At 44.9% G+C, this 24678-nt stretch overlaps 1 protein-coding gene across 1 annotated transcript; it reads left to right on the top strand.

Moving 5' to 3' along the window:
* Positions 1-5228: 5228 nt before the first annotated feature.
* Positions 5229-23417, top strand: MEIOC (meiosis specific with coiled-coil domain). The gene is made up of 8 exons (XM_048047812.2): positions 5229-5438; positions 7394-7519; positions 9089-9246; positions 9380-9484; positions 10937-12794; positions 14427-14561; positions 18494-18674; positions 22014-23417. Exons 1-8 carry the CDS (start codon positions 5433-5435, stop codon positions 22235-22237), a joined length of 2793 nt encoding a protein of 930 aa, XP_047903769.1. The 5' UTR covers positions 5229-5432; the 3' UTR covers positions 22238-23417.
* The last annotated feature ends 1261 nt before the right edge of the window (positions 23418-24678 follow it).

Here is a 24678-nt window from a genome sequence, read left to right as displayed (position 1 = left end):
GGTGGGCCGGGGGCTGCGGGCACCCTCCGGGTGCCCGCAGCCCCCGGCCCACCGCCGGGCCCATGGGTTTTCCGTCCCCATGGGCTAGAGAATCGGCCCACGGCTCCGAAGTAGGGTAAAAACCACTAGGCAACAGCAGGGAAGTGAGGAAATGTAGAGAGAAACAAGCCCACAGACACACAGGGCGGTGCAGCAGGAGGTGCTCCAGGCACGCCGCACAAGTTCCCCTGCGGCCTCTGGAGAGGCCCCTGGTGGAGCAGGCTGTCCCCCTGCAGCCCGTGGGTCCCCGGCGGAGCAGGTGGATGTGGTCTGGAGGACGCTGTGGTCCATGGAGAGCTCCCACGGGAGATGCAGCCCGTGGAGAGGAGCCCACGCAGGAGCAGGGGGCCTGGGGGGAGCCGCTGCCCGTGCGGGACCCGTGTTGACGCAGCTGGACCCCTCCACTCTGCCTTTGTGAGGCCCCACTTGGAGCACTGTGTCCAGGTCTGCGGCCACCAGCACAAGAAGGGTTTGGATCTGTTAGAACGGGTGCAGAGGAGGCCACAAAGATGCTCAAAGGACTGGAGCAGCTCTCCTATGAAGAAAGGCTGAGAGAGCTGGGGATGTTCAGCCTAAAGAAGAGAAGGCTCCGGGGTGACCTCACTGCGGCCTTTCAATACTTAAAGGGGACTTATAAAAAAGATGGAGAGCAACTCTTTGCTCAATCAGATAATGACAGGATAAGGGGGAATGGTTTTAAACTAAAAGAGGGGAGATTTAGATTAGAGGTTAGGAGGAAATTCTTCACTCAGAGGGTGGTGAGGCACTGGAACAGGTTGCCCAGAGAGGTTTTGGATGCCCCATCCCTGGAGGTGTTCAAGAACAGGTTGGATGAGGCCATGAACAACCTCATCTACTGTGTGACATCCCTGCCTATGGCAGGCGGGGTGGAACTAGATGATCTTTGAGGTCCCTTCCAACCCAAGTCATTCTGTGACCCCGTGGTACAGACATGTATTGGAGGAGTTCTTGAAGAGCTGCAGCCTGTGAGAAGCCCACATAGGATCAGTATGGAGTTCCAGCCCCGTGGGAGAGACCCCACGCTTGAGCAGGGGAAGGGAGTGACCATGAAGGAACAGCGGATGAGGAAGTGTGCTGGGCTGACTGCAGCCCCCATTCCCTGTGCTGCCCAGGGGAAAGAGGTAGAGAGGAAGGTGGATGGGGGACAAAGGTGATTTTTAAGTTTGCTTTTTGTTTCTCACTGCTCTACTGCTAGTACTAAGCAATAAATCATATTAATCTCCCTCAGCTGAGTCTGTTTTGCCTGTGACAATAATTGGTAAGGAATCTCCCAGACCTTATCTCAACCCGTGAACCCTTTACATCATATTTTCCCCCTCTCTTCCTTTGAGGAGGGGGAGTGAGAGAGCAGCACTGGGGGCTGGCAGGGTGCAGCAGGAGGTCAGCTGGCTGTAGCAGGGGACACGCAGGGCTCAGAGACCTTTCACATCTCCAGGCCCCTGGACAAGGAGTTTTAAAGAGCTTTCAATGAGCAGTTTCACAGTTCTTTGTGGAATAAGAGGGACTTTAATCTTTCAAATTGCTGCTAGTAGGCAGTGCATCATTTAGCAGCAGATAGTACTTTAAACGGGATGCTGTGGCATTCTCCAATAATTGGTAAATCCAATTACTTACCTTTTCTTGAACTGCCTTTCCATTCAACTGCATATGGCTTATACTAATGGCATCTTGCCATGCTTTAGTTTGTGCTAAAAATTACAGGTGGGTGCAATCAGAAAGCCAGATAAGAGGAGTTTAGCGCTGCTACTCCAGTCTCGTACCGTGTGCTGGAGCCTGGAGTCAAGCCCATTCTTTGGTAGGGAGCGCCAGGGGCTTGTAAAGCCAGTTGCTTGGCCTTCACTCCTGACATGGCTGTCTTCTGCCCGTGCAAGTCTTGCTTCTACAGGCAGCTGGCGTAGTCTGGTCCAATTTGAGTACTCGCTGAATCTTGGCAACCAGACTTCTGGATATGGATCTGCATGGGGGCCCCCCATCCTGGGATTTGGCTGAAACAGTGCTTCACTCTTAAGAACAAATCATATCGGGTAAACTGTCTCACACTGAGAGATGAAGAGAGCTGCATCCCCCAGTGTAATGTTCCGCGGGAGAATGAAATTCCAATTATGGTCTTTTGTCTTGACTTTGCTTTGAAGGAGGAAGGCAGCAAACAGTTGGACTCCAAAGCAAGGTTCAATACTGTCTCCAAAGCTGACCTCAATGGCCTGGAAATCAATTCTGGGCACGAGTTCTAGTGCATTAGCAACCTGTTACATCAACTTCCTGTGCAGGGCTTCGACAACATAATAAAATATTAATATTGATTTAACTGCCAGTTAGCTGCCTTGAACAGGTAGTAATGTCAGTGGTAACAGAGTGGGGAATGCAGACTTCACGCATGGGGAAAGCAGGGGTCCCTTCAGCAGGCAACTGCAAGCTGGTGCTCTAAGAATCTCCAACTAAGAACTGACAGGTATGGCTGCAATTTGCTGTGTATTGTCGGTGGACATGAGCTCTGCCGAGTTAGATGCTTTACAAGGAACATCAAGACTATGGAGATAAAAGCAGCAACTAAAAACATTTTGCAGTGGCTGTATTGCAAACACCTGCAGTAGTGCAAATAGCCTGTCAGCTTAGGGGAGGTATCTGCTGGGCAGTTCTTGTTGGTGGGGGTTTGCTTCGTGGCCTCAGTTAAATGTGAAACCAGCTGTGAGGCCGACATGTAAAAAACACTAGTCAGATGAAACAGCATTTTCCTCTGCAGTTGGCAAAGCTGCCTGGTCTGAAGGGTCATCCTTGCAGGAGTCAGGTACCATGCTGCTGCACCCCCAGCCATGAACTCTAGCTAAACAGCGTAACGGGGGGGATTTCTCAGCACTCTGAGCTTCCCAAAGCTCTCTGCCCTATGGCCTTGAAAAGTCTTTTACAGAAACAAGCACAGGAAATATGACCTCTGCATCTGCAGGGAGATAGTCCTGCTATGGACCGCTCAACACCTCACAGCCAGCCTATAGCACGGTCTCGTAACATGTAAGACCCCAGCTGAAGTCCAGGCTGCTGGGCAGACTTCAATTTGCAGCAACTCTTCCTACCTAAACTGGATGTGCTTATGGCTCCTGATAAATGATTTTGCAGTGTGTGCAGCCCATTTTAATGCACTATTGCACTAACTTAGTAGGGAATTTGGAGTCTCCAAGACAGAAAACGCTGGTTAAGTCATGTAAAATCTGGCTGCTGGCAGGTAATACCTGTTGAGTCCCTGCTCTGCCCTTACACAGCCACTAACTAATCCACCGGGGCAGCCTTCATGGCCCAGCTCCTCCAGAATCAGGCCTGGGCACTACTACAGTGCCCCCAGCTCCAGCAAATGGCAGAAGAGTGCTCATGGCACTGGGACCTGTGGGTTAAGCCTTGGAAAACCAGTGCCAGCCTGGTTCACTGATTGTTACTGCTCTGGATGGATAGAAGAGGGGATGGAGCAATGGGTGAATGGGAGGTGGAGGTAGATGGAGATGAGGAGAGAAGGGTAGAGGGAGGGGAATGGAGGGGTTGAACTGAGGAGAAAGGGAGAGAGGGCTGGAGGTGGATGAGTGCACAGGGAGGCAGGAATCACCATGATTGTTCTTGGTGCATTAGGGACAGCACCAGGAGCCCTTCCCTCCATCACCCTCCTGCTCCTCCCCAGCAGGGCCTGCAGCTCCTGGGGCTCTACCTGGCCTCTGTCTGTGTAGTCCTGTGGCAAGGGAGGAAGGATCCTGCTCCAGTTCGAGCTCCAATCTCCATGCAGAGGCCTGGGAAGGAGGCCTGGAGGCTGCTGGCGGGCTGTGGCTGCTTGGGCTTCAGGATGGGATCTGGGGAACAAGAGGGCACATAAGGGAATGGCAAGGGTAGGGTGCCAGCTTTGTCACTTGGCCTCTGTTTCCCCATATTTTGCCTTTTTTTAAGAGAAAAAAAAAAAAAAGCAAATCTTCCCAAACCAAACACTATGGCTGCACAAGTTTCTCTTCAGGTCCAAGACCAAAGATGTTCCCGGCCCCCCGTTTGGCCCAGTGCTCCAGCCACAAGTTGCCTCCCAAGTTACCAGGACTGCACCTTGGGGAGCTCTGAACATAGAGCTGAGCCTGCTCGGAGCAGGGTAGTGGAAAGCACTCCAGAGCCTTCGCCAGGGCATGCCCCAGAGCTCTGCCCCACAGCCGGCCTTTCCGTGGGGCAGGGAGTGAGGGCTGATGCTGGAAAGCCATGAATGTGACAGAACCAAGACCTTCCCCACTCACCCTGCGGTCTCCCCAGGCGAAACCTCTCGGTCAGGCAAACACACCTGCGTCCTGAATCCCAGGGCAGGCAGGACAGCTCCTGTCCCTGGTGAGCTTGGGGAGGCACAAGGGGCAGGATCAGGCCCACCACAGAGCGTTTTGCAGCAGCCGGGCTCGTCCCAGTGACCTGCCCGTGAACCTGCACGGGGCCGGGCTGTGGTGCGCTGAGGGAAGCGGGAGCGCTGGAGGCGAGCTGGGCAGGGAACGAGAGACATGCATCCAAACAAGCGCTCGCAAGTCATAAGAAAACATTCGGGCCTCTATCCAAAAAGAGACATTGTGCGGTTACGGCAGCAAAAACGGCATCCCTAGATTGCACAGAAATAGCTGGAGCAGTGAAAACCAAGCTGGGTTTGGTTTCAGGGCTTTTAGGTGTGTGGTTGCTTTTTTTTAGGCACGGCGCAGCGGGCGCTGGGGGGGTGCCCACCGACCCGACCACCCGGGGCAGGGCCCCCAAGGGCGGGCAGGGGGTCCCGGGAATGCTCTGCTGCCAGTGCCCGTAACACAGCAGCCACCGGGGGCAGCGCCTGGGGGGGGGGGACAGCGCCTGGGGGGGGGGCAGCGCCTGGGGGGAGGGGCAGCGCCTGGGGGAGGGGCAGCGCCTGGGGGGGGGGCAGCGCCTGAGGGGGGGGGGCAGCGCGAGGCCGCCCAAACACCGCTGCCGCTGTCTCCGGGTAAAAATTTCCTTCGCGGGCCCTCATAGGCCGGCCGGCAGCCGATACGGGCGGGAGGACGGAGCGAGCTCATTTCTCACTGGCTATTCCTCGTCAGGCAGGAGCCAATCGAAATACAGCCCCGTTTCCCCGTAGCTCGCCGCCTGCTCTCGAAGCCCGAGCAGCCGCGTGGAGAAGAGGGGCGGTCACGCGGCGCGGGGAGGCGCGAGGAGCCAGAACGGCTCCTCATTGGCCCGCTCCCTCAGGAGCCGGCCAATCGCGTCGGGCGCGCGGGGCGGGGCCGGCGGTTGCCCCGGCGGAGGCTAACGGCCGCCTCAGAACTCAGGAGCCGCCATGGCGGTGCGGGGCAGGGGCGGCCGCGCCGGGGGTCGGTAGTGCTGGGGGCCGGGAGGCGCCGTCCTGGGCACCCATGGAGGTGAGGCGAGCGGCAGGGTGGCCAGGAGAGCCCGAGGACCCGGCCGCGGGGCCCGGGAGGCCGGGCCGCCGCACTTCTCCTGTCAGAACCCCAGCAGGCAGCGAGGGAATTGGGGTGCCGGTAACGGAGCGGGGCCGGGGGCGGGCGAGGCGCTACTCTGTGCCCCGGTGGGGCTCCTGTCACCAACCCGCTTCCCTCAGCGCCCTCAGTGCTGGGGCTTGGCCGCGGGCACTGCCTGTGAGGGGTGCGGGCTGCCGGTAGTGGCAGGAGGCGCTGCAAAGCTGAGCTCCAAACAGCCATGTAAAAATTTATTTGGGAAAATTGGGGGTTGGGGGTGGGGAGGTGTAACCCGTCTGCAGGAGCTTCCCTTGCCCCTGTGTGTCCCTGTGCCCCCTCGTTCTCTGAGATCACACACCATGCAAGTACACAGTAAGTGCTAGGTGACCCTCCTGGACGAGGAGATTACTGAGGAGAAAACATGGCGTAATTTGGATTAAAAAGTCACAGTTTTTCACACTGGTTCTGGCTTTGTGTGTTCACACAGTTGTAAAGTCTGAAGAAACCAATGTGTTAAAATACATCAGTGTAATTGCTGTGTAAACTAGAAGGAAGCTCGTGCTGCAGACCGCGTTTTCCTGTCATGGACCTATAGATAAAACATTTTAGAGAGGAGGGCTAATTCCAAGTAATTTCAGAATGTTAGCACTGTCAAACTTGTACGTTTTCTGAATGTAGTAAGCATTACAAATGGAGGGAAGAGCAACAAAGCTGGTGAAGGGACTGGAAAATGAGTTGTGAGGAGCAGCTGAGGGAGCTGGGGCTGCTTGGTCTGGAACAGGAGGCTGGGGGGAGGCCTCCTCGCAGTCTGTAGCTCCTCACAGGAGGTGGCAGTGAGGTGGCTGCCGATCTCTTTTCTCGGGTGACAAGTGCTAGGATGTGAGGCAGCAGCCTCAAGTTGTGCCAGAGGAGGATTAAATTGGATGTCAGGACAAATTTCTTCACAGAAGTGGTGGTGAGGCATTGAGCAGGCTGCCTAGGGATTGGTGGGGTCCCTGTTCCTGGGGGTATTTAAACCCATCTCTTAAATGTGTCTCACACATCTCTTAAATGTGTGGATGTGGCGCTTACGGACACATTGTAGTGATGGGGCTCAGCAGGGCAGGCTGGGGGTTGGGCTGGGTGATCATGAAGGTCTTTTCCAACCTAAACGAGCCTATGATTCTAGGTGCTCCAGTAATATTTTAAACATTATGCAAATAACTTCATTTCTGTATTTCTGAACTAAGGGTGTTTTTTTAGCAAGCCAGTTGGATTTTAATTTTAATTTTGTTGTGTACCTCAGTGTTCTGAAAAAGGGAAGAAAAGCTGAAGTTTTCATTCTGTTTTCATTGCCTTTTCCCACTGGCTGCCTCTTTCTGAGCACATCCAGTTTGGCGGTGGGGCAGGGGTTTCCTAGGTGGAGGTTGTTTCCCCGAGTTAGAGAACGGGGCACATTTCCCCAGTATCTCACTGTGTGTGCATTACAGTGAAATTATAGCTCCTGAAATCTGAAAATGCATGTATGTGCGGTTATGTAGCACAGCATATCCAATAAGAGCAGCAATGAAAGGATCACTAAAGACAAGAGGTGTCATGTGGTGCATAGATAGCCAAACAACCTGTCTGCTCTTGCTGTTCAGAAGCCTAGCGGAGAACACAGGTTTCCTCTTTACCTGCACCTCCTCTGTCTTTAAGCACCTTGTGAATTTCTTGTGGTTGTTGGATCAAACTTGGATCTGAGAGTAAATCTGAAAGTGTTAAAATGACGTTATGTAGAGCTAACTCGAGGGCTCAGATGAGCAGAATCCACAGGTAAGTGAAAATGTTAAGAGAAGTTAAAGTTGGTATAAGATCTACAACTCTCAGGTCTATGTGTAATTATGTCCTCTTTGTTTTTTCCCCCTTGTCTTGCATAGTCTAAAGTTGCGTGCAGAGGTGGCAGTTGCTGCTGGAGTAGCACGGAAGCTGGCGGGAGGCTGACTGATGCATTCAGTAGCGTAATGACGGGCTCTGGCTCACTGTATGGTTGCTACAAATCACAGGTTCAGTTGATTATAAATCATTTTTTTTATATCTTTGTAAGAGTTTTGGTTGTTTGTAAGCAAAACAGTCAAAAATACTTCTAATATAGTTTCTTATACTGGAGAACACCAATTACAGTGTTTGGTTTGTTCATACTAAGTGTCTGCGGTAGTTTTGCCCACCAGAAAGGACAGTGACTTTTTTAGTACAGTCACGATAAAGGCTGTTCGCTTGTGTATCCCATCTTTTCCTGCCTCACTTCTGTTGTCAGCTTTTGCCCGATACCACCTGCTGTGCTGGGATAGATTTTGAAAGCTTCCCTGTCATCCCCGCTGCACCCAGAATTCCAAGAAAACTCCCCCTAAGAGAGACTTCAATTTGAGAATAACAGAATAACTGCAGAATAGCACAGGGCGTTCTACCCCTTCTCTCCCTCTCATAGTTCATGAACTTCCCATAAACCTGCTTTGTTTATTTTGCACTTTGTCCCTCTGTTTCATCCCAAACATCTCAGAAATGGGGCTGACAGTACTGGAAAGAGAGGGAAAGGACAACAGATGGGTTCCGTTTGAACATTTCATGGTTTTAGAGGCAGAGTGGCAGAAGACACAGGCATTTATGTAGAAAGCTGATAAATATGTGAGAGGCAGCATTAACCAACAAGAGAGACTGTGGAGCAAAAAGCAGTGTGGGAGGAGAAATTAGGACTTCAGCTGCAGATGTGCTAAATGTAGCTGAATAAGTCATGGAAGAGTTAACCACTGGCATGCTGAAATGTGGAGTGTTTAGGGCCAGCAGAGGGAAATGGGTTTAGAGTAAAGGGACATCTGGAGCTAAAAAGTAGTTGTTGAAGTTGCTTGTATTGAGCTCACCTGGATTAAAAAAATTAAAAGTCACGGGAGCAAAATCAAGAAATTGTGACTGAAAGGAGAGTTAAAGTCAAAAACAACAAAATGTAAGGATGAAGGGAGGGGATTAGGACTTGGTTAGAGGGTGTCTAATGAAGCATTAAAAAAAAGATTGAGATATTATGAAGTATATTATCTCAGTGTGAGAGATGAAGGAATAGTGTTGAGGAAGATAATGTTTCAATATATGCTTTGTTCTGCTGTTAGCATAAACATTTGTAACAAAGTGAGGAACAAATGACTATTCTAAAGAAAACTGGGAAGAAGCAGCAGCTTAGATCTTGCAACAGGTATTTGAGTGGCATGCCATAGAGTCCAAGCGTTCACATAAACCAGCCTGTTGAGCAGGAGGATTAGTCTGGCCAGTAGGAAGCGCCGTGATAGTTACGTATACTAGATTTCTTTTCATTTTGCATTTCATAGCCGTAAAGTTTATGGCTGACATGGCCTGGAATTTGTACTTCTATGCTTATCTGCACCGGGCAGTAGCCAGTAGCAGGAGTTACTTTTTGACATAATGCTACAACCATGTGGTTTGCTTTTTTCTCGTGATCCGGGTACTCCAGGGGTAAACTCATTTACAACCTGGTAGGATGATGAGATGACAATTTGATTTAATATTACAATTTATAATAAGTGTTTCATATTAAAATCAATGCTTTTATTGTATATAAAATGCAGAATGAAGAAAATGTAGACCTACCTCAGACCTACAGTTCTTCCCTTTCAACATCAGAGTACTCTGCACCTGCGGACCCTTCCCTTTTATATGCACCGTGGTCTGTGTATGGAGATGACAATAAGCAGTCTGCCACTTCCCAGATTAATATGAAGTCCAGGTAGTCAGTTTTAACAGAGATCATCTGTGTTGAAGGAATAGATTTTTTTGTTGTTGTTGTTTTGTGTGATTTAAATCTAATGAAGTATTTAAAACAAAGTAATTATTTTATTTGATATGCAATTTGTTCTCAGAATTCAGACTGAAAGGAATGATTATGGCAGTGAAACAGATTTATATGGTCTAGTGTCTAACATCTTGGAAGAACAAGATAAATCGCAGCCATATTGTGCTGAGGGGTGAGTAGGTTGCCGTGCGAGCGCTATTGTCATTCTCTTTCTCTGACAAAAACTACCCTCACTGATCTGCGTCTGCTTTCTATTTGTCATCTTCATGTCAGCTGTTAGCAAGCAAGCCCTCATATTCCTCATATTCTTCACCCTTCTTTCACCCTAATCTTCTAAGTATTTTACTTGTGAGAGTAGCTTAGTACCTTTTGGCTTTCTGGTATTTATGGAACTCTTTTAATAGACGTTTTTAAATAAGTTCTTAATGAGCCTTCTGGAAATGCTGTATTAAAGCAAATCTCCTTGAGTGTATGCCTTGGCTTATTTTTTTAGATCAAGATTGGGTTCAGGCTTTAGGTTCTTTATTAATAAATTTCAAGTCACAGAAAGAATACACAAAAATAGAAATAGTACTCTTTCACACGCTTGAATTGGCAGGAGGGAAGAGTATTTCTTTATGTATGTGCCCCTTAAGCAATATTTATATATCTAAATGTTATATTAATTATGCCGATGTTCTAATGCTGTAAGAAACCATTAGATAGTTGCAATAACTTGACACAGAGCAATTCAGATCCCATTTTTTTTCTGAATCTGAGCATTCTAGATTTAAAGGATAAGAAAGGAAACCCATTTCTCAAGGTTCCCAAGTCAGGCACCATTCTTCCTTCCCGTCTTCCCCAAACAGCTCTACTGGTTTCTCTCTGTTTGCTGAGTTATGTGGCTGAAGTGAAGGAAGACTTTAGAGAGAGTCAGTCTCGATCAAAATATGTACCTAGTAATTCCTTTGCTTTAGCCAGTTTTGACTGGATTTCTGTTCTCAGTACTGCCAAATTTGGCTGGAACCAGCTACGGTTCCATTTTTCACTTAGCCGGTTTACAGCTTTCCTTGACACATAGTGTTTGTTCCTGTGTTAATCCATGGTGATTAGTGGAATGAAAGGAAATTTGCTGAGAAACCTATTTTTAGTGAGTTGATTTACCTGTAGGAAGCAGTGTAAGCCAGTGTGAAACACAGGCGATTCAGAAGCAGGAAGCAAGATGATACACAGAAGCATTTTGTCTGGAGAACTCAGTCATGGCTTTGAAGGCTTGTGGGTAGTTTGAGCAGTATGATAATCTTAACCTGTTTCTCCACCAGGAATATGTTGGCGATAATGCATAGTAAATACTTGGAAAGAATTGGTTGAACGTATTTGGTGTGCATGCATCACTTGAGGCTTGCAGGCATTGTACATGGCTCCCAAGCTGTATGGGTTGGTTTAGGCAAGCCAGAATTAGCTGTCTAGTCCAGGTACGGGAAGCTGAGCAGGTTACAGTAGTAGATAGAAGTTGGAGAAAGAGATCCTTTAATCAATTAAGAGAAATGGTTGGGGGAGAATTGGATGCTTAAACCTTTTCCTGCATTTGGGAATGGAAGAGGAGCACCACGGACAGAATCTAACCATGTATTTGTTTTTCAAGGAGTTGCTCTTCCAGCTTAAAGTCAGTATGGCCCATGAATGCAACCAGAATCGCAGACCACCATGACTTGTCAGAAACTAAAAGACCAGTTGTTGCAGCTGTCTCGCAACAGGGTTTTTATAGTAGTGAATCCACATCTGCTGCTGAAAAACAGTATTTGCAAAGTGGTAATCTTGCATCACAACAAAAAGTAGATGAATGTTATGACGGGTTTACTGGTATAGACCTTGAAGAGCAATGGTTATACTCTCCTAAAAATGAGCATGTCAACTGTTGCAACATGCAGACTAACGAGAATATTAAGACAACACCCATATATCAGAACTATCCATATATAAAGAACACCTTTACACCTCAGGTTGGGTACTTAGAAGTAATTAAAGACTCAGGAGCTGATGCTTACTCCTACGGAAGAGAGAAGGTCTGTCCCAAAGGAGCAGATATGCAGTTGCACCAAAAGCGGGCAGAAACATTTCTTCCACAGTTTCACAGATGCAACGAAAGTATGGATTATAGCAGATACACTGAGTATTGTCATTCTAGTAAAGCAAAGCCTAACAAGAGCACCAATTGTAGCCTCCAAGAAAATAAGAAGTTAGTAAATGGAACAACTGAGGCATCATTTCTGGACACAGAACCCTATACCAAATTATTTCAAGTTAAATCAGGTACTCAGAAAAAAATAGAAGATACAATTCCAGATCAGCAGAACTTTACATTTCCCAAGGCTGCAGGACTTCTATCAGAAAAACAGTTTTCCAATGAGCCTTCATTCTGCACTGATCTGGGACAAAAATTTGACTATGGACTAAAATCTCTTGCAGCTTGTCCAGGAAATAGTGACTGTGCAAATGGTGTAGATAAGCAGCAGTTTTCCAGGTCTGATCTTCAGAATTCTGAATACTGTAAATCAATTCCTTTACTACCAAACTCAGCAAACACTTCAGCAGGTACTAATATAAGGCCAACTTGGATGAATGTTCGAAGTAGAACCACTGCTTCTGTCCCATTTCAGAGCCCAAGTCCTTCGGTGAAACTGAATAATCATTTATCTGCTTTTCCAAAAAAATTCAGTCATCCTCATGATTCTTTTCCGTTATCATCTTCAAACTTCCCTTTAAATAGTAATTTATTTCATAAGTACTGTCAAGATAATCCTTCCTTTTTTTCAAGTCTTGATTTTGGTTATAACGCTTCAGAACGAGCTCAGTCTGCTTCTTATGTGGAAGCACTGGTAAAGTCTGGAGAAGAGAATCTCATTGACTATCTGAATGACAAGAAATTAAAGCAACCAAATGGATTCTGTGAAAATTACTCAGCTCAGCAGTTTGGGATCATTGAAAATCTGAACAAACACTGTTTTCAGTTGAAGCCACAGAGTGGACATTACGATCTGGAAGGACAAAAACATGCAGGCAGTTTGTTGCAGAACATGTACCAAGGTTCAGTGGAGTCTCAGGGGCAGTTTAGTCTCAGGCAGGGAAGCGGAGACAGTAATGCTATCAACCATCTGACTCGCCTGCAGGCCTCCAGCTTTCCCAACAACTGCATGATGGGTGACTTGAGACGTAATCCGCAGCTTGGTTCAAGCGCATTCCCCTTGAGATCAGCTCGTCCATTTGGCCATTCAGTTGTCCCTCTGATGGAGTCTTACGACTTGTTCTCCGGTGATGATTTAAATCGCTTCTATCCTTACTTTAATGATATGACGTATGGTGACAGCTCTTTTTCGGGTTTTGTACCAGCATTTGGATTTCAAAGGCAAGTTAAAACCCGTTGTGGGCCTGCCAGCGAGCTCCATCTTAGACTAGAAGAGTGTTATGAACAGTGGAGAGCTTTGGAAAAAGAAAGAAAAAAGGTAAAGGAAAAAAAAGTATGTATATTAATATGCCATAGCACAGATTTAATTTAGATCTCATCATACTCAAAGGTCAGACCCATTAGAGAACATGGATAGTTCTCACTGTTATGAGTTAAAACACTTAAAGATTTTGCTTCCATATATATTTGAGATTGAATACAGAATTTTTGAAGTTTTATAGCCTGCTTTGGAGCATACCCAATGTTGTACTGCATGTTACACCTAGAGCAGGAATTTGGTGGCGTTTTCAGTTTCTCTTTGGGGATCAGGGAAAGGTTTGTTGTATGACGGAAAAAAGAAATACACTCTAGCACAAGAAATAATGCATTTGGAAACTTGCAAGGCAGATACATTAATTATATTTTGAATTAGGACTAAACATCAATCCTTTCAAGAACTGTAGTTCTTTCAAGGGGTTCTTCTCACTTCCTGCTTCCCTGATGTTTAAAACCTAACATATATTGTGGGAAGTGTTTTTTGTTTTTCTCCAGAAACTGAAGAAACAGTAACATTAAAACACTTAAAAGCTTCAGACAATTCTGTAGGAAGCAGTTTCCTTACTTACAGCAGTTGCCCTTTTTGGTGATCAGCTTAAGTGTCTCAGGCTCCCATTGTTAAATGTAAAAGCTGTCTTAATTTCTCCAGCTTAGGTGATACGGAAATTCAGAATCAATCTGGAACCATCATTTTCTCTGAGGGAATTGTGACCAAATGTAACCAGGGAGTAGTGGGGGCTGGCCATTTGGTTGTTAGCTTCTCTGTGGAACTACCGGGACTGTTGTCCCAGTCCAACAGAATAAATTTAATGGGGATGTAATGTAGATTTTTGCAAAGCAGTTCATGGCAAAAGCCAGTTGTTGCTTCGAATAGAGTGGTTAGAGGGAAATGCGGTTGGTGTCTGCATGGAAAATGCAAAAGAGAAAGAGTTGAAAGGTGCATGCTGAGAAGTACATGGGGACTGGAGAAAATGAGGCTGCAACCTTGCCTGGACCACCACCAAACTATCTTAAGAAAGGCAACTTTAAAACAGATTTAGTTAGGTCTCTGTTGTTACAGGTGTCCCAGAGTGACATAGTACTGGACTGAACGAGATGGAAATTTGAAATTTTGCAGTCAGTTTTCAAAGTAATTTTCTTACAGGTAAATAAAACTTGATTTGGCATAAAGCAACAACAACAAAAAAGCCTACACTTTGTGCGATTTGGCAAAACTGTACAAAATCTAGGTTAATTGCTGACTTAGGCAATTTTTTTGGATGAGGTGTATACCCGTTTGCCCATTCTTTTTTGCCTTGTAGTTCTAGCTTGCCTCCATATTATTTATAGAAAAAAAAATTATACAGTCTGTGATCGGAGTGAGGTGTGGCACTTCTGCGTGCCACATATACACCACACGTTATCTTGCCATAATTACTCTATTTGAACTGCTTTGAGTTAGCTGGGTGTTCATTTAACGCAGGTGATTGTCATACCAAATGGTTAAATCCCAAGTGTCTGAATCTGCATTATCTACTTCAGAAAATCCAAAACCCCAGGGAAAAAATATTGTGCTTCTTACACTTCTTGCTTCTATAATAAAGCACACCTCGCAACTTACATTCTTAGGAAGTTATCTTTTGTTTTCCTGCAGACTGAATCAGCTCTTGCTAAGAATTACCCAGGGAAAAAAGTTTCCAGTACTAACAACACCCCAATTCCAAGGCTGACATCAAACCCATCAAGAGTTGATCGCTTAATTGTGGATCAGCTACGTGAACAAGCCAGAGTGAGTTGTAGAAAGATTAAAAAAACCTGTTGTACTTATCACGTGGATCTTAGACTACAGAGTAAGATATGTAAATTTATCAGAGCAGCTTTTCTCCAAATAGCTTTGTTCTTAAAGGCTGTGCAGGGAATAATACTTCAGCAGGTACAGCTAGAATTTTTACAGCTCCAGGTTCAATGCTCTGTTAGCAGAGAACCCACTGAGTAGCTGAGGCTCACGTTTACCTATGTACATGTGAGGTGTGTTTTCTAGTTCAAAAGCGTGCATGCCATGCCAGAAATCAATCTAATCTAGCCAAACTGCTTGCACAGCTCTGAGATGTGCCTGCATTTTGAGCTTTTCTGTTTTGAACACCTCTTTTGCCCCTGCTCAGCAGAAAAATGTTTGTTGTGGATTTGTACACACTCTATTAAGAGGAAGCACTTGTGAAAAAGCAGGTGTTTATTAACGTTTATAAGACATTGACATATTTGCGTAAGAGTCTTGTATATGTGTTAGTGCAGAATGTTTATCTGATGCGGCTTTAGACTGAATTTCTACACCATTAATTTACTTTTTAAGCCAAACAGCCACAACCTGTAAACGAGGCTGGTGTTGTTTGGGCTGCGTGTGGCTCTGTGGCCAAACGATGGTGCCAGTGTGCAGCGTCGTGCTGCTTTGAGAGGCTGCAGCCTGTACAGAATTCTGCCAGGGAGACCAGAGGGAGGAGACAAACACACACAGCGCCGATCTGCACGCTGCCAACAGAACAGCGACGGCCTGATCCGGCTGTTCTGAGGCAGAGAGGCCGGAGCCAGGCTGCCGGTGCTGCAGAAGGAAGAGAAATGTGGGCTGAAAGCAGAGACGCTGCAGCTTGTCCCTGCTAAGGGACATGAGATTAAAGGCGGTGGCTGTTGTTCTGAAAAATGCTGTTTTTTGGAGGAAGCAGTGCGACTGAGCTCAGCTGCTGCCGAGGCAGCGGTGCTAAGGCGCAGTCTCACCAGTCTTGCACTGGTAAAAATGAGCCACGGAGCTGTGTTTGCTCACAGCCTGCTGAAATCAGTCTTCTGCAACCGCCTGGTTTTGTTCATACGTCTGAGTAGAGAGAATAGTACAAGATATGTTGATAGGCTGAAGTCGTAGTGGACACTTTTTAAACTAGTGTTTTGTGAACCCCAAAAGAGCAGTGTTAGGAAGTTACCTCCTTAATTTGAGAAGGCTTGTCTGTCCCTGTCCTACTACTTTAAGACTTTGTCTAAAATAGGACTTAATCTTGTTCAGCCATTTGAGGAACCGAACTTCATGGTGAAGCAAATCTACCAAGCAAATGCTTGGTAGATGGCAGCTGAAAAGTAGTTTCAAGGATGCTCGAAAGCACAGTAGGGCTGTTTAACCTGGATTCTAACATCAAAAAGCTGAGTGACAGCCAAAGAGAAACATTGGCACAAAGGTTCAAGTGGAAGCTGAGTTGGCTGGATCTGGGATTAGCTCTTCAGAGTGTGGAGCATCCAGTTAAATCCTCTTGGTGGTCACAGACTTTGCATTTCTCATTTGAGATTTCCACTTGCAGTTGTGCTCAGTTTCAGAAAAATAGTGGCAGGAGAAGTGACAATAGCTTCATTCACTGTGCCATCAGTAGCTATTAAAAACACTTCAAACCAGAATCAACTCTCTGCAGACTCTCATCTCCTTTGTGCCTGGGGAAATGTGAATCTGCAGCTCTTTTGTAACTGTAGAATGCCATAGCCATCCCGCTGGGGGATACCTGGAGCCTGGACCTTCAGTCTGTCCTGGTGAAGCCTCTCTGTTCTGGACTAACAATGATTTTTGCCAGAGGCAGTAAATATGAACTTATTTCTAGTCATGAGGTTATCTGTATGGGCTTGGTAAAGCATCATGGTCCCTGATCCACAGACGTTTTGTGACAAACAGGCATCAAAGCTGGGCCTGAAACTTCAGTCCTTACTCCATGGTATGTTCTCACCTCTGAAATGGAGGGACAGTACGGTGCTGGCTGTTTCCCTATGAGCGTGCCACTCCAGTGGTCAGCCTCAACATTGCTGCTGGCTTTCTGCTGTTCCCACTGGAGGATTTGATTGAATTACTCAGCAAGCCCTGTGACAGTCAAAGGATTGTGCTTTACAAGGGAGGGCAGGCTTAAGTAATGCCTCTGAGTCGCAAGTGGGAGCAAATTTCTCTTTGGAGTTCAGAAGGAACTTCTGAAAATCGTGAGGGGGTGGGAATTAGAGCATTTGAGCCTTCAGTGGTTCCCCTTGGGTTGCTGGGGAAGCCCAGTTTTCATGACTTCACGGACTTTGATTTTAGACACCTGGCACACAGGCACAGTGTAAAGAACGGAGACATTTCACTCACCACTGTGATCCCATTAGACTAGGTTGTGGTACCTGAAAAATGGGTCTTGCAGAACCTAACTCCTCCCGTGGATCTGGACTTAAGAGTAGCACATGGAATCATTTAGGTTGGAAGACCTTCAAGATCATCAAATCCAACCATCAGATACCTAAGTGAGACTGGGAAATGACTGTCAGCGTCATCTTACGTCGTTTCACTTGCTTACTTGCTTTCCTGCTACGCCACTCCTAAAATTTGTCTTTTTCTTCAGAAACAATTCTAGTGATTTTCAAACAATCTTACTGACTTTTGTTTCCTTTCATAGTGGCTGATTCCTCGGCTGTTTATGTGAAGTTCTCCCTGCTTCCTTCGCTTTTTCTTTTTTTTTTAAACGTAGATTGTCACTTTTGGAGTTTACTGGTTGCTGCTGCTGCTGTCACAGTAACTCACAAAATTTATTCCTGCCTACATTTTTTCAAGGCTTTCACATGACCTAAGAGAGAGCAGGACTGTTCTGGCAGTGGGACCTTGCTACTTCCCAAATGCTCACTCCTGAGCCTGGTGGCAAAGAAGAGGCTGCCCTGTGCTGCTATTGTGGATGCTGTTGTCAAAATAATTGTCTTGCCAGCAGTCTGTTCTGACGGTACTTGGGGCAAATTGGACGAATTGTCCTGGTTCAAATGCTTTTGTTTCCCACTGTTACATCTTACAAACTCAGGGCTTGTCCTTTTCTTAGGAAAGCCTACAGTCCTGTTGCAAGGAAACATCAAGAACTTGGTTTTGCCCCTGGTATTTTTTAATCTGTGGATGACCATTAGTCATCAGATCTCTATAGATCATCAGGTGTAGCCATTGTCCTGTAAGCATTACAGTTTTGGAATTCTGTGTTCTGTTTCTGCAAACCAGGTTCTCCAGAGGTCTGTGAACCACTCACCCAGGGGAAATTCATAGTAATGTGACTGTTGTAAGGTAAACAAGACAGCAAAGACGCACGTTTTCAACTGACTGAAAAAACAATGATTTTTTGATGCTTGTGCTTGGTATTCTCTGAGAGAGCTCCTTTAGTGTTGAGGACCCATCCTCAGTCAGTGGTTCCACAACTGGCTTTAGCCGGTCGGAATTGGGACTGCTGCTCTGCCTTGTTGCCGTTTGCTTTGCACTGGCACAAGGAGATCATCTGGGTGAAAACTGGCCAGTCTTGGTGGGACTGCTGTTCACCCAGGTAGCTGCAGCATTGCTGAGAGAAAGTAGGAACATGGTGATCTTGTTTTAGAAGAGGGCATGTTGTCATGGAACCACCTCCCATTACAGAGTTGTCTCAAAGTTGGATATATCCATTATTAACAAGTAAGCAGGTGTCCTAACACTTGGTTATTGTAGGTTTTGCTGTTACAGTGTGCACACCCATGTATGTTACAGGTTTGTTTTTGGAGAAGAAAAAATCCCAGGTAAGAGTTTAACTACTTCAATTATAACTTTATGAACTGTTCTCAAAGGAAAATAATGGTTATTGTTAACCTTTTCTTCCTACTCTGGTTAATTTTCATGTAAGTCTTGGTGAGTACAGCATGAACTCTTGTAACGTGTGAAATGTTCATTAGGTTGTGACTTTGCTGGGAAAAATGGAGCGCCTTCGCAGTTCTCCTCTTCATGCTAACATTTCTACTGCTCTTGATAAACATCTGGAGGTAATTCATGTAGTGCAGTCACGTAGAAAAGATGAAATTGTAAATGCTTCGAATCGACAGAGGCAAGGAGCTCCCAGATGCCAAGATGACAGAGGTATAACTATGCTTACATCGATAAGGCAACTGAAACATTCCACAAGTATTGCAAGTCTGTATTAAAATTTGTAAAGGTTTTTATATTACAATTTTATTCCATTTTAAAATAAATTACAATCTTAAATTATTTTTCAGCTTTGAGAGAGGCAGACTGTGGTTTCTAAATGATGGTTTTGAGAGGACACGGTAAAACATTGCGGTTTAGAGGCAAATGGTTTAAATCAGTTTTGATTGCATTTATTCGATTAATAAACTAGCAACTAATAAAAGGCAGTGGGTTTTTTATGTAATGCAGCTTGGCATTGGAGACGATACTAAGCTGTTGCCTCTTTCTTCTTCCAGTCCCTCATAGCCCCGTTACCATCACCCTCCTTCTAGTCCTGTCTGTGTTTCTGCGTACAACTTCCTTGGTATCTGAATGTTGAATCTGTGAAAAGAGACGAAGATGGCCTTGAGTTATGAATGGATTCCCTCTTTAAATATTTCTGTCGTAGATTGACATAAAATGCAAGTAATATTTTGGATGAATATACAATGACACATTGGTCAGAATGTTCTTATTCTTAATGGCATCCAAAATACGCAGAATATTCAGCTTAATCTTCCACGAGTACACAGGCAGAATGGCAGGTTCTCTTCTCTCGTTGTTCCTGAGGTGTGTCAGATTAAAGTCCTGCCACCTGTGATGCTCTGCTTTATGGCCTTGTATTGGAGCTTTGCTACATTTCTGTGACTGCTCTGTTCATTTCCTGCCTCGCTTTCCAAACTGAATTATCTGGATTACTTTATGCCTTTTGTGTGTCCCATCATGCAGTTCTCCAATTCTCAGGATTACTTCAGAAGACACGCTACAGCAGTTTTCCTTTCCACCTCTTCACAATCATTCTCGTCTCTCTTTACCTTGAAGGTCATGTCACTTTTTTCTTTAAGCCCATTCAAATTGTTGGTGTTGGCTCCTTAAGCAGATCAGTGACCTCTTTGGAACCGGGTAGACTGGCAAAGACAAGATGTCCTCAGGATCAGTTCCCCGGCAGAGGAAGAAGTGGGGTTTGTACAACGGGATCTGATGACTGAACTAGATGGGTCACAATTTCTGTGCCTGCCTCTCCTCCCTGCTGGCTGTCTCTAACATGTTAGCATGTTATGGCAACTGGGGAGACTTTCAGACAGTAGAATATTCAATCTAGTAACTGCGTTTGTTGCATGTCTGGGAAAGCCTTGAGGAAAACACTTGAAGCTGTGTTTCTCCTCTCTTTGGCAGAGCTTTCTTGTTATATGAGGTTTGTTTTGCTTGAGAAAAGGTCTCCCCCAGCTCAGCCTTGTTTCCAGTGCGCCTTTCTATTCCATCTGATAGGTTCTGCCTTGTAAGATACTTCATATCCTATCTATTGTGTCCAGTATTCTAGGACAAACAATAATATTTTCTTCTCCCAGCTACTTTGCTTTTGTTGCAACACAGATTTACTTCAGTGGGAAGCAGGTGGAGCTGAGCTGCCTCTTATCTGCCCCTTCATGCACAACACGAGTCTGAAAAATAATGCTTTTACACACTAGAGTTGCAGAACTGTACAAGGTATCTGGCAGTTGTTTGTAAATGTTCGTGACCACTTAACAAATGAAGTTCTGGAAGAAGTGGTGATGAGAAAAGGGTTTATACTGAGTGCCATCTGTCACCCAGAACAGCCATCAAACCTTTCAGTGCAGCATTCAGAGCCGTCTGTGACCATACCTCTGTTTTGAGATTGCCCTAGATGCAATGTTCAAGATTTCTCAGAAGAATCTAGATGTTACAGGTTTTTGGGGGGTTGTTTTGTTGTTTTTGTTTGTTTGGGGGGAAAAAGACCTTTTAATATCTGTAACTCTGACACTGCATTCAGCCAAAGACTTTAAAACAACTCTTCCGTATTCCTCTGGGATTTTCCCTTCTTACGTGGTAGTGACCAAATACCAACCCTATCTTACTGCTTTGAGATACACGTTTATCTGAGTGTCACTTGTTTCTTAGCTTCTTCTAGGCAGTCCAGATGATACCATTGCTGTGGTCTGTTCCTGATTTCACGAAGTTTGGTGTGAAAAGTTGGAATTCTGAAAATTCAAGAGTCAATAATAAAATCCTCCCACTCTGTATTCTGTCCTTAATTTCTCCAGAGCTATCCTTCCAATATTGCCTTTCAGAGTTCTTTGGGTGGCTGACATTTGTGTTGGACAAGTGTATTTCATCTGTGATTCTTCCTAGTTACCTACATCAACTTCCTTGTATCACTCCTTCCAGCTACTTATAGTATTAACTATATAGGAATCAGTGGTCACTGTGCAGAAGATGTCTCAGAATGGGTTTCACAGAAATCAGCCCATTGAGTGAGAGCCAGATGAGCTGGTGAGGAGGTGAAGTTAGGCCTTTGTATTCTGTCCTTTTCTGAGGTACCCTTAATACCTCCAGGAGAGAGATGCTTTCAGCTAGAACAGTGAATCCAAGAATATTAGTTGAAGGTAGGTACAAGCTTTTTGCAGTAGCATGAAACTGCAGTCACGCTTACTGAGCATCAGCGCTTGGAGGAGCAGATCTTAAATCTTAGTCTTCCACTTCTTCCAAACCCCATGGAAGTGTTCGACAAGGGAGGGCAAGTACTCACGTGCTTTCTGTGCAGTCCAATCTGCAGTGGGGTGTTAACCAGCTCTGACAGGAGCGTGCCCCTATCTCAAAATAACATGCAAGTTCTGACTGAAAATTACGGTGCCTAGAAGAGGGTATTAAATTTGTTTCCTCACAGAGGCTGGAATTGAAATCAAAGCATTATCTACACATTAAGTGATTGTTGTAAGCGATGAGCTGTTAAATAGACGGACCACTGCACCACCTCTGCTTCGTTTTATCTTAAAGTGGTGGGTTTTGTCACGTTTTTGCTGAACATGATCTGTATGCTCTAATAAAATGCTGTAAATGCGCTATCCCTTCAGTTGTCTTGCCTGATTTATTAGGCAAGATGGGCAAAGGATCCAGTGCGTTAATCTGAAGAGGTCACTGTGAGTAATCAGCAATGAGCTCAGGGAGGAAGCCTTCAGTATGCGTGTGGACATGGAATACTTTCAAACACTGAGGTGACTGCAAGGCTTTAGGTGCTCTTAATAATAGATGAGTGCTAAGCAGGAATTTCGACAAAATAAGTACCTAAATTCCATATACCTTCTATTGGGGCCTAAAGGAAAAGACACAAAATGAGACTAAAAAAGGGCCTAAAAGGTATTGCTCTTTTTATCAGCACCAGGGTGAATTAATTCCAATAATGCTTGCTGATTAACTCTGTAATAAAGATTAAAATACCTTTCACCCTCACAGATGTTTTTGCTCTTGCTCTGGCAATTAAAGAGATGAGTGTAGCAACACGTAAAGCACGTACAACTCTCTGGTGCGCGCTCCAGATGACCCTACCGAAACCTTCAGCTGGACAACTAGTTATGGAGAAAGCTCTGCGGGAGATGGTACAACCTGAAGAAAAAGTGCATGAAAATCTGAACGGCTGTGGCATCCTAAATCAGAGGGCTGAAATAAGCAAGCACTAATGAAGTATCAGTTGCATACAAAAGTAAACTTTGCAGTGTGTATGTATGAAGAGATGATACATTAAATCTTCCTAATTATTTCTAAAGTTCAAATAACTAATATTCATATTTAAATCTCTACCTTGATGAGAAGTTGAATTTTCTTAAGGGCTCTCAAGTTCTACTCAAACTGTCAACATTACAGGCAGCGTCAGGATGTTGTAAAGCCTGATGAATGTAAAAACTGATGAGTGTTAATTTAAAATAATCAGATTCACTAAACAACTAACAGCTAAGATATTATTTAACTTTTACAGGTGAGTCCTGGTGTGAAACTCTTCCATTAAGTTCATTTAGTTTTGCTTTAGTAAGTAGGTTTTAAAATAATGAGTCTTAAAGACTGTAGTCTACTGTGGTGTCCAGCCAGTATCAGATAAGATTGTGATGTAAAAATGTTTTCCTTATCAAACTAATACCTGGAAACAGGAGGAAAAACGCTAAAAGTACCCAATATTCATGTAAAATTAAATATTTAAAATATTAATATTTATGAATTTGAGATTTTAGAATCTAAGTTTGTGAATGGAAATGCACCAGGTTCTACTAAATTAATGATGATAAAATTGCTGTTGTGAAACCATGCAATTTAGTGAATGTGTTCAAATCATTCGGGCATGCTCTTGGGGAAAAAAAAAAAAAGAACCTCTGTTTTAAAGTATTTAAACATAATCAAAATATGACATGCACACAGTATTAACCTCTAGAAAGCTGTCCGACAGCTGAAATAATGAGTGTTGTTTTTAATACCTTCGCTTTAAACTTTGAAAAGAGGGTATCACAATGTTCTGAAATCTGTTTTTTTTTTAAAGTTACTCTTTCACTAGTTTGGTTTGTGATTTGATTGTCATATTTTAGGTATCTTAGTTTACATCTGTATTTTTGACAGCTATTAATACTTGGTGTTTATGCATCTTATCTCAGTCTCTTTGTATGGAATATAAATAACTTATTCATTGATACAAAGTGTTGTTATTATGTGGCTCAGGAGATAAGGGGTTTTAACACTTATAGCATCGCGTTTATAATGTCTGGATTAAATTTATTCAGCTATGCTTGCCTAGATACCCAGATATTTGAAATGTCTATGCTCTTCCTACTTCTAGAAATCCTGATACGTAAAAGGTGTAATGACACCACATAAATTGTCATTAGATGATGTGAGAAAGAAACTGAATGAGAATGCAGGAGAAAGTAGAGTAACCGTTTTGATCACTGATATGACCAAAAGCACTGCCAGAGTGATTTTATTGGGCAGGAGGACAAAGTACATCTTGATACCACAAGTCACTGCGTTAAGATTTGTTAAGTTTAACATAGGACATGTTGATGTTAAAAACAGTACTGTACTGAATGTAGTCTGTCTGGTAGGAAATAAATTAGCTTTTGTTGAAGAGCATTTGTGCTATGTTTTTCTTCATAGCGTCAGTTCCTAAAACATTCTCCATTAATGGCGATTGTAATTTTCAGTTAGTTATTGAAATAAGAGTTACCAAGCAGTGGTAATACTGAAATTACTCTCTTGATGCTAATAGAGGAAATGACTGCAACTTTAGACAAACTAAGGCAAAATCAGTGCAGTGAATCCAAAGTGGTGTATATATATTTTTTTTCCTGTATTTTCTTAGTTGCAAGCTCTGTACTGTCAGACAAAGCTTGTGCAATAATTTCAGTATCCGCAATAGAAATCTCAGGAGTGTGTCTGGAGTTCTCCTATTCTAAATTTCTGGGTTTCGATGCCAGGACAAGGAAAGTAAAGTAACAATTTTTTAGATTAGGAACTTCCTAAACAGGGACCCATGGGTCTGCAGTAATGCACTCCTGAATATTAGCCTAACATCAGTGATCAGCTGTCTGAATCAACACCAAAATTTATTGACATTTGGTAATAGCTTTGCGGCTTAAAGGACGACCTGTAACATCACAAGCTGGGAAGCATTAACTGCTGAAATGGGCTAATGGCCAAGGCAGAACTTCAGTTCCTCACGTCCCATCGGCTGACACGTCTGTGTGCGCACACGACTTCACCGTGCTCTTGGTTTTCCAGCTCCGAATGCTGGTCAGCTGCCGTGGTGAGGTGCCGCTGGCTGGCGGGGGGCTCTGCCGCTGTGGCCCTGGAGTTCCTGCTGGGTGTGTGAGGCTGGGCGCCTCCCTTGGTGCTGCTTCCCTGACAGCAAAAGGTGCCTTGCTTAAATCTAGGTCTTTCGCTGTGGGCACAGGAGGGGCTTTAACTGTAGGTGCTCCTGGGCGTGCTGCCAGGAGTACTGTCCTGACCCCCCAGCCAGACATCGCACGTTTACACCAATAACCTGTGGCTGCAGTGCAAACGATGCCAGCAGAGGTGAGCCACCCATCTGCGAGAGGTTGCTGCTGTGGCGTGCTTGGGAGCAGTCTCCTCCGAAAGC

Source organism: Anser cygnoides, chromosome 22 (assembly GCF_040182565.1).
Source record: "Anser cygnoides isolate HZ-2024a breed goose chromosome 22, Taihu_goose_T2T_genome, whole genome shotgun sequence".
In the NCBI taxonomy this organism is placed as follows: Eukaryota; Metazoa; Chordata; class Aves; order Anseriformes; family Anatidae; genus Anser; species Anser cygnoides.
This window is presented reverse-complemented; position numbering and strand designations above follow the sequence as displayed.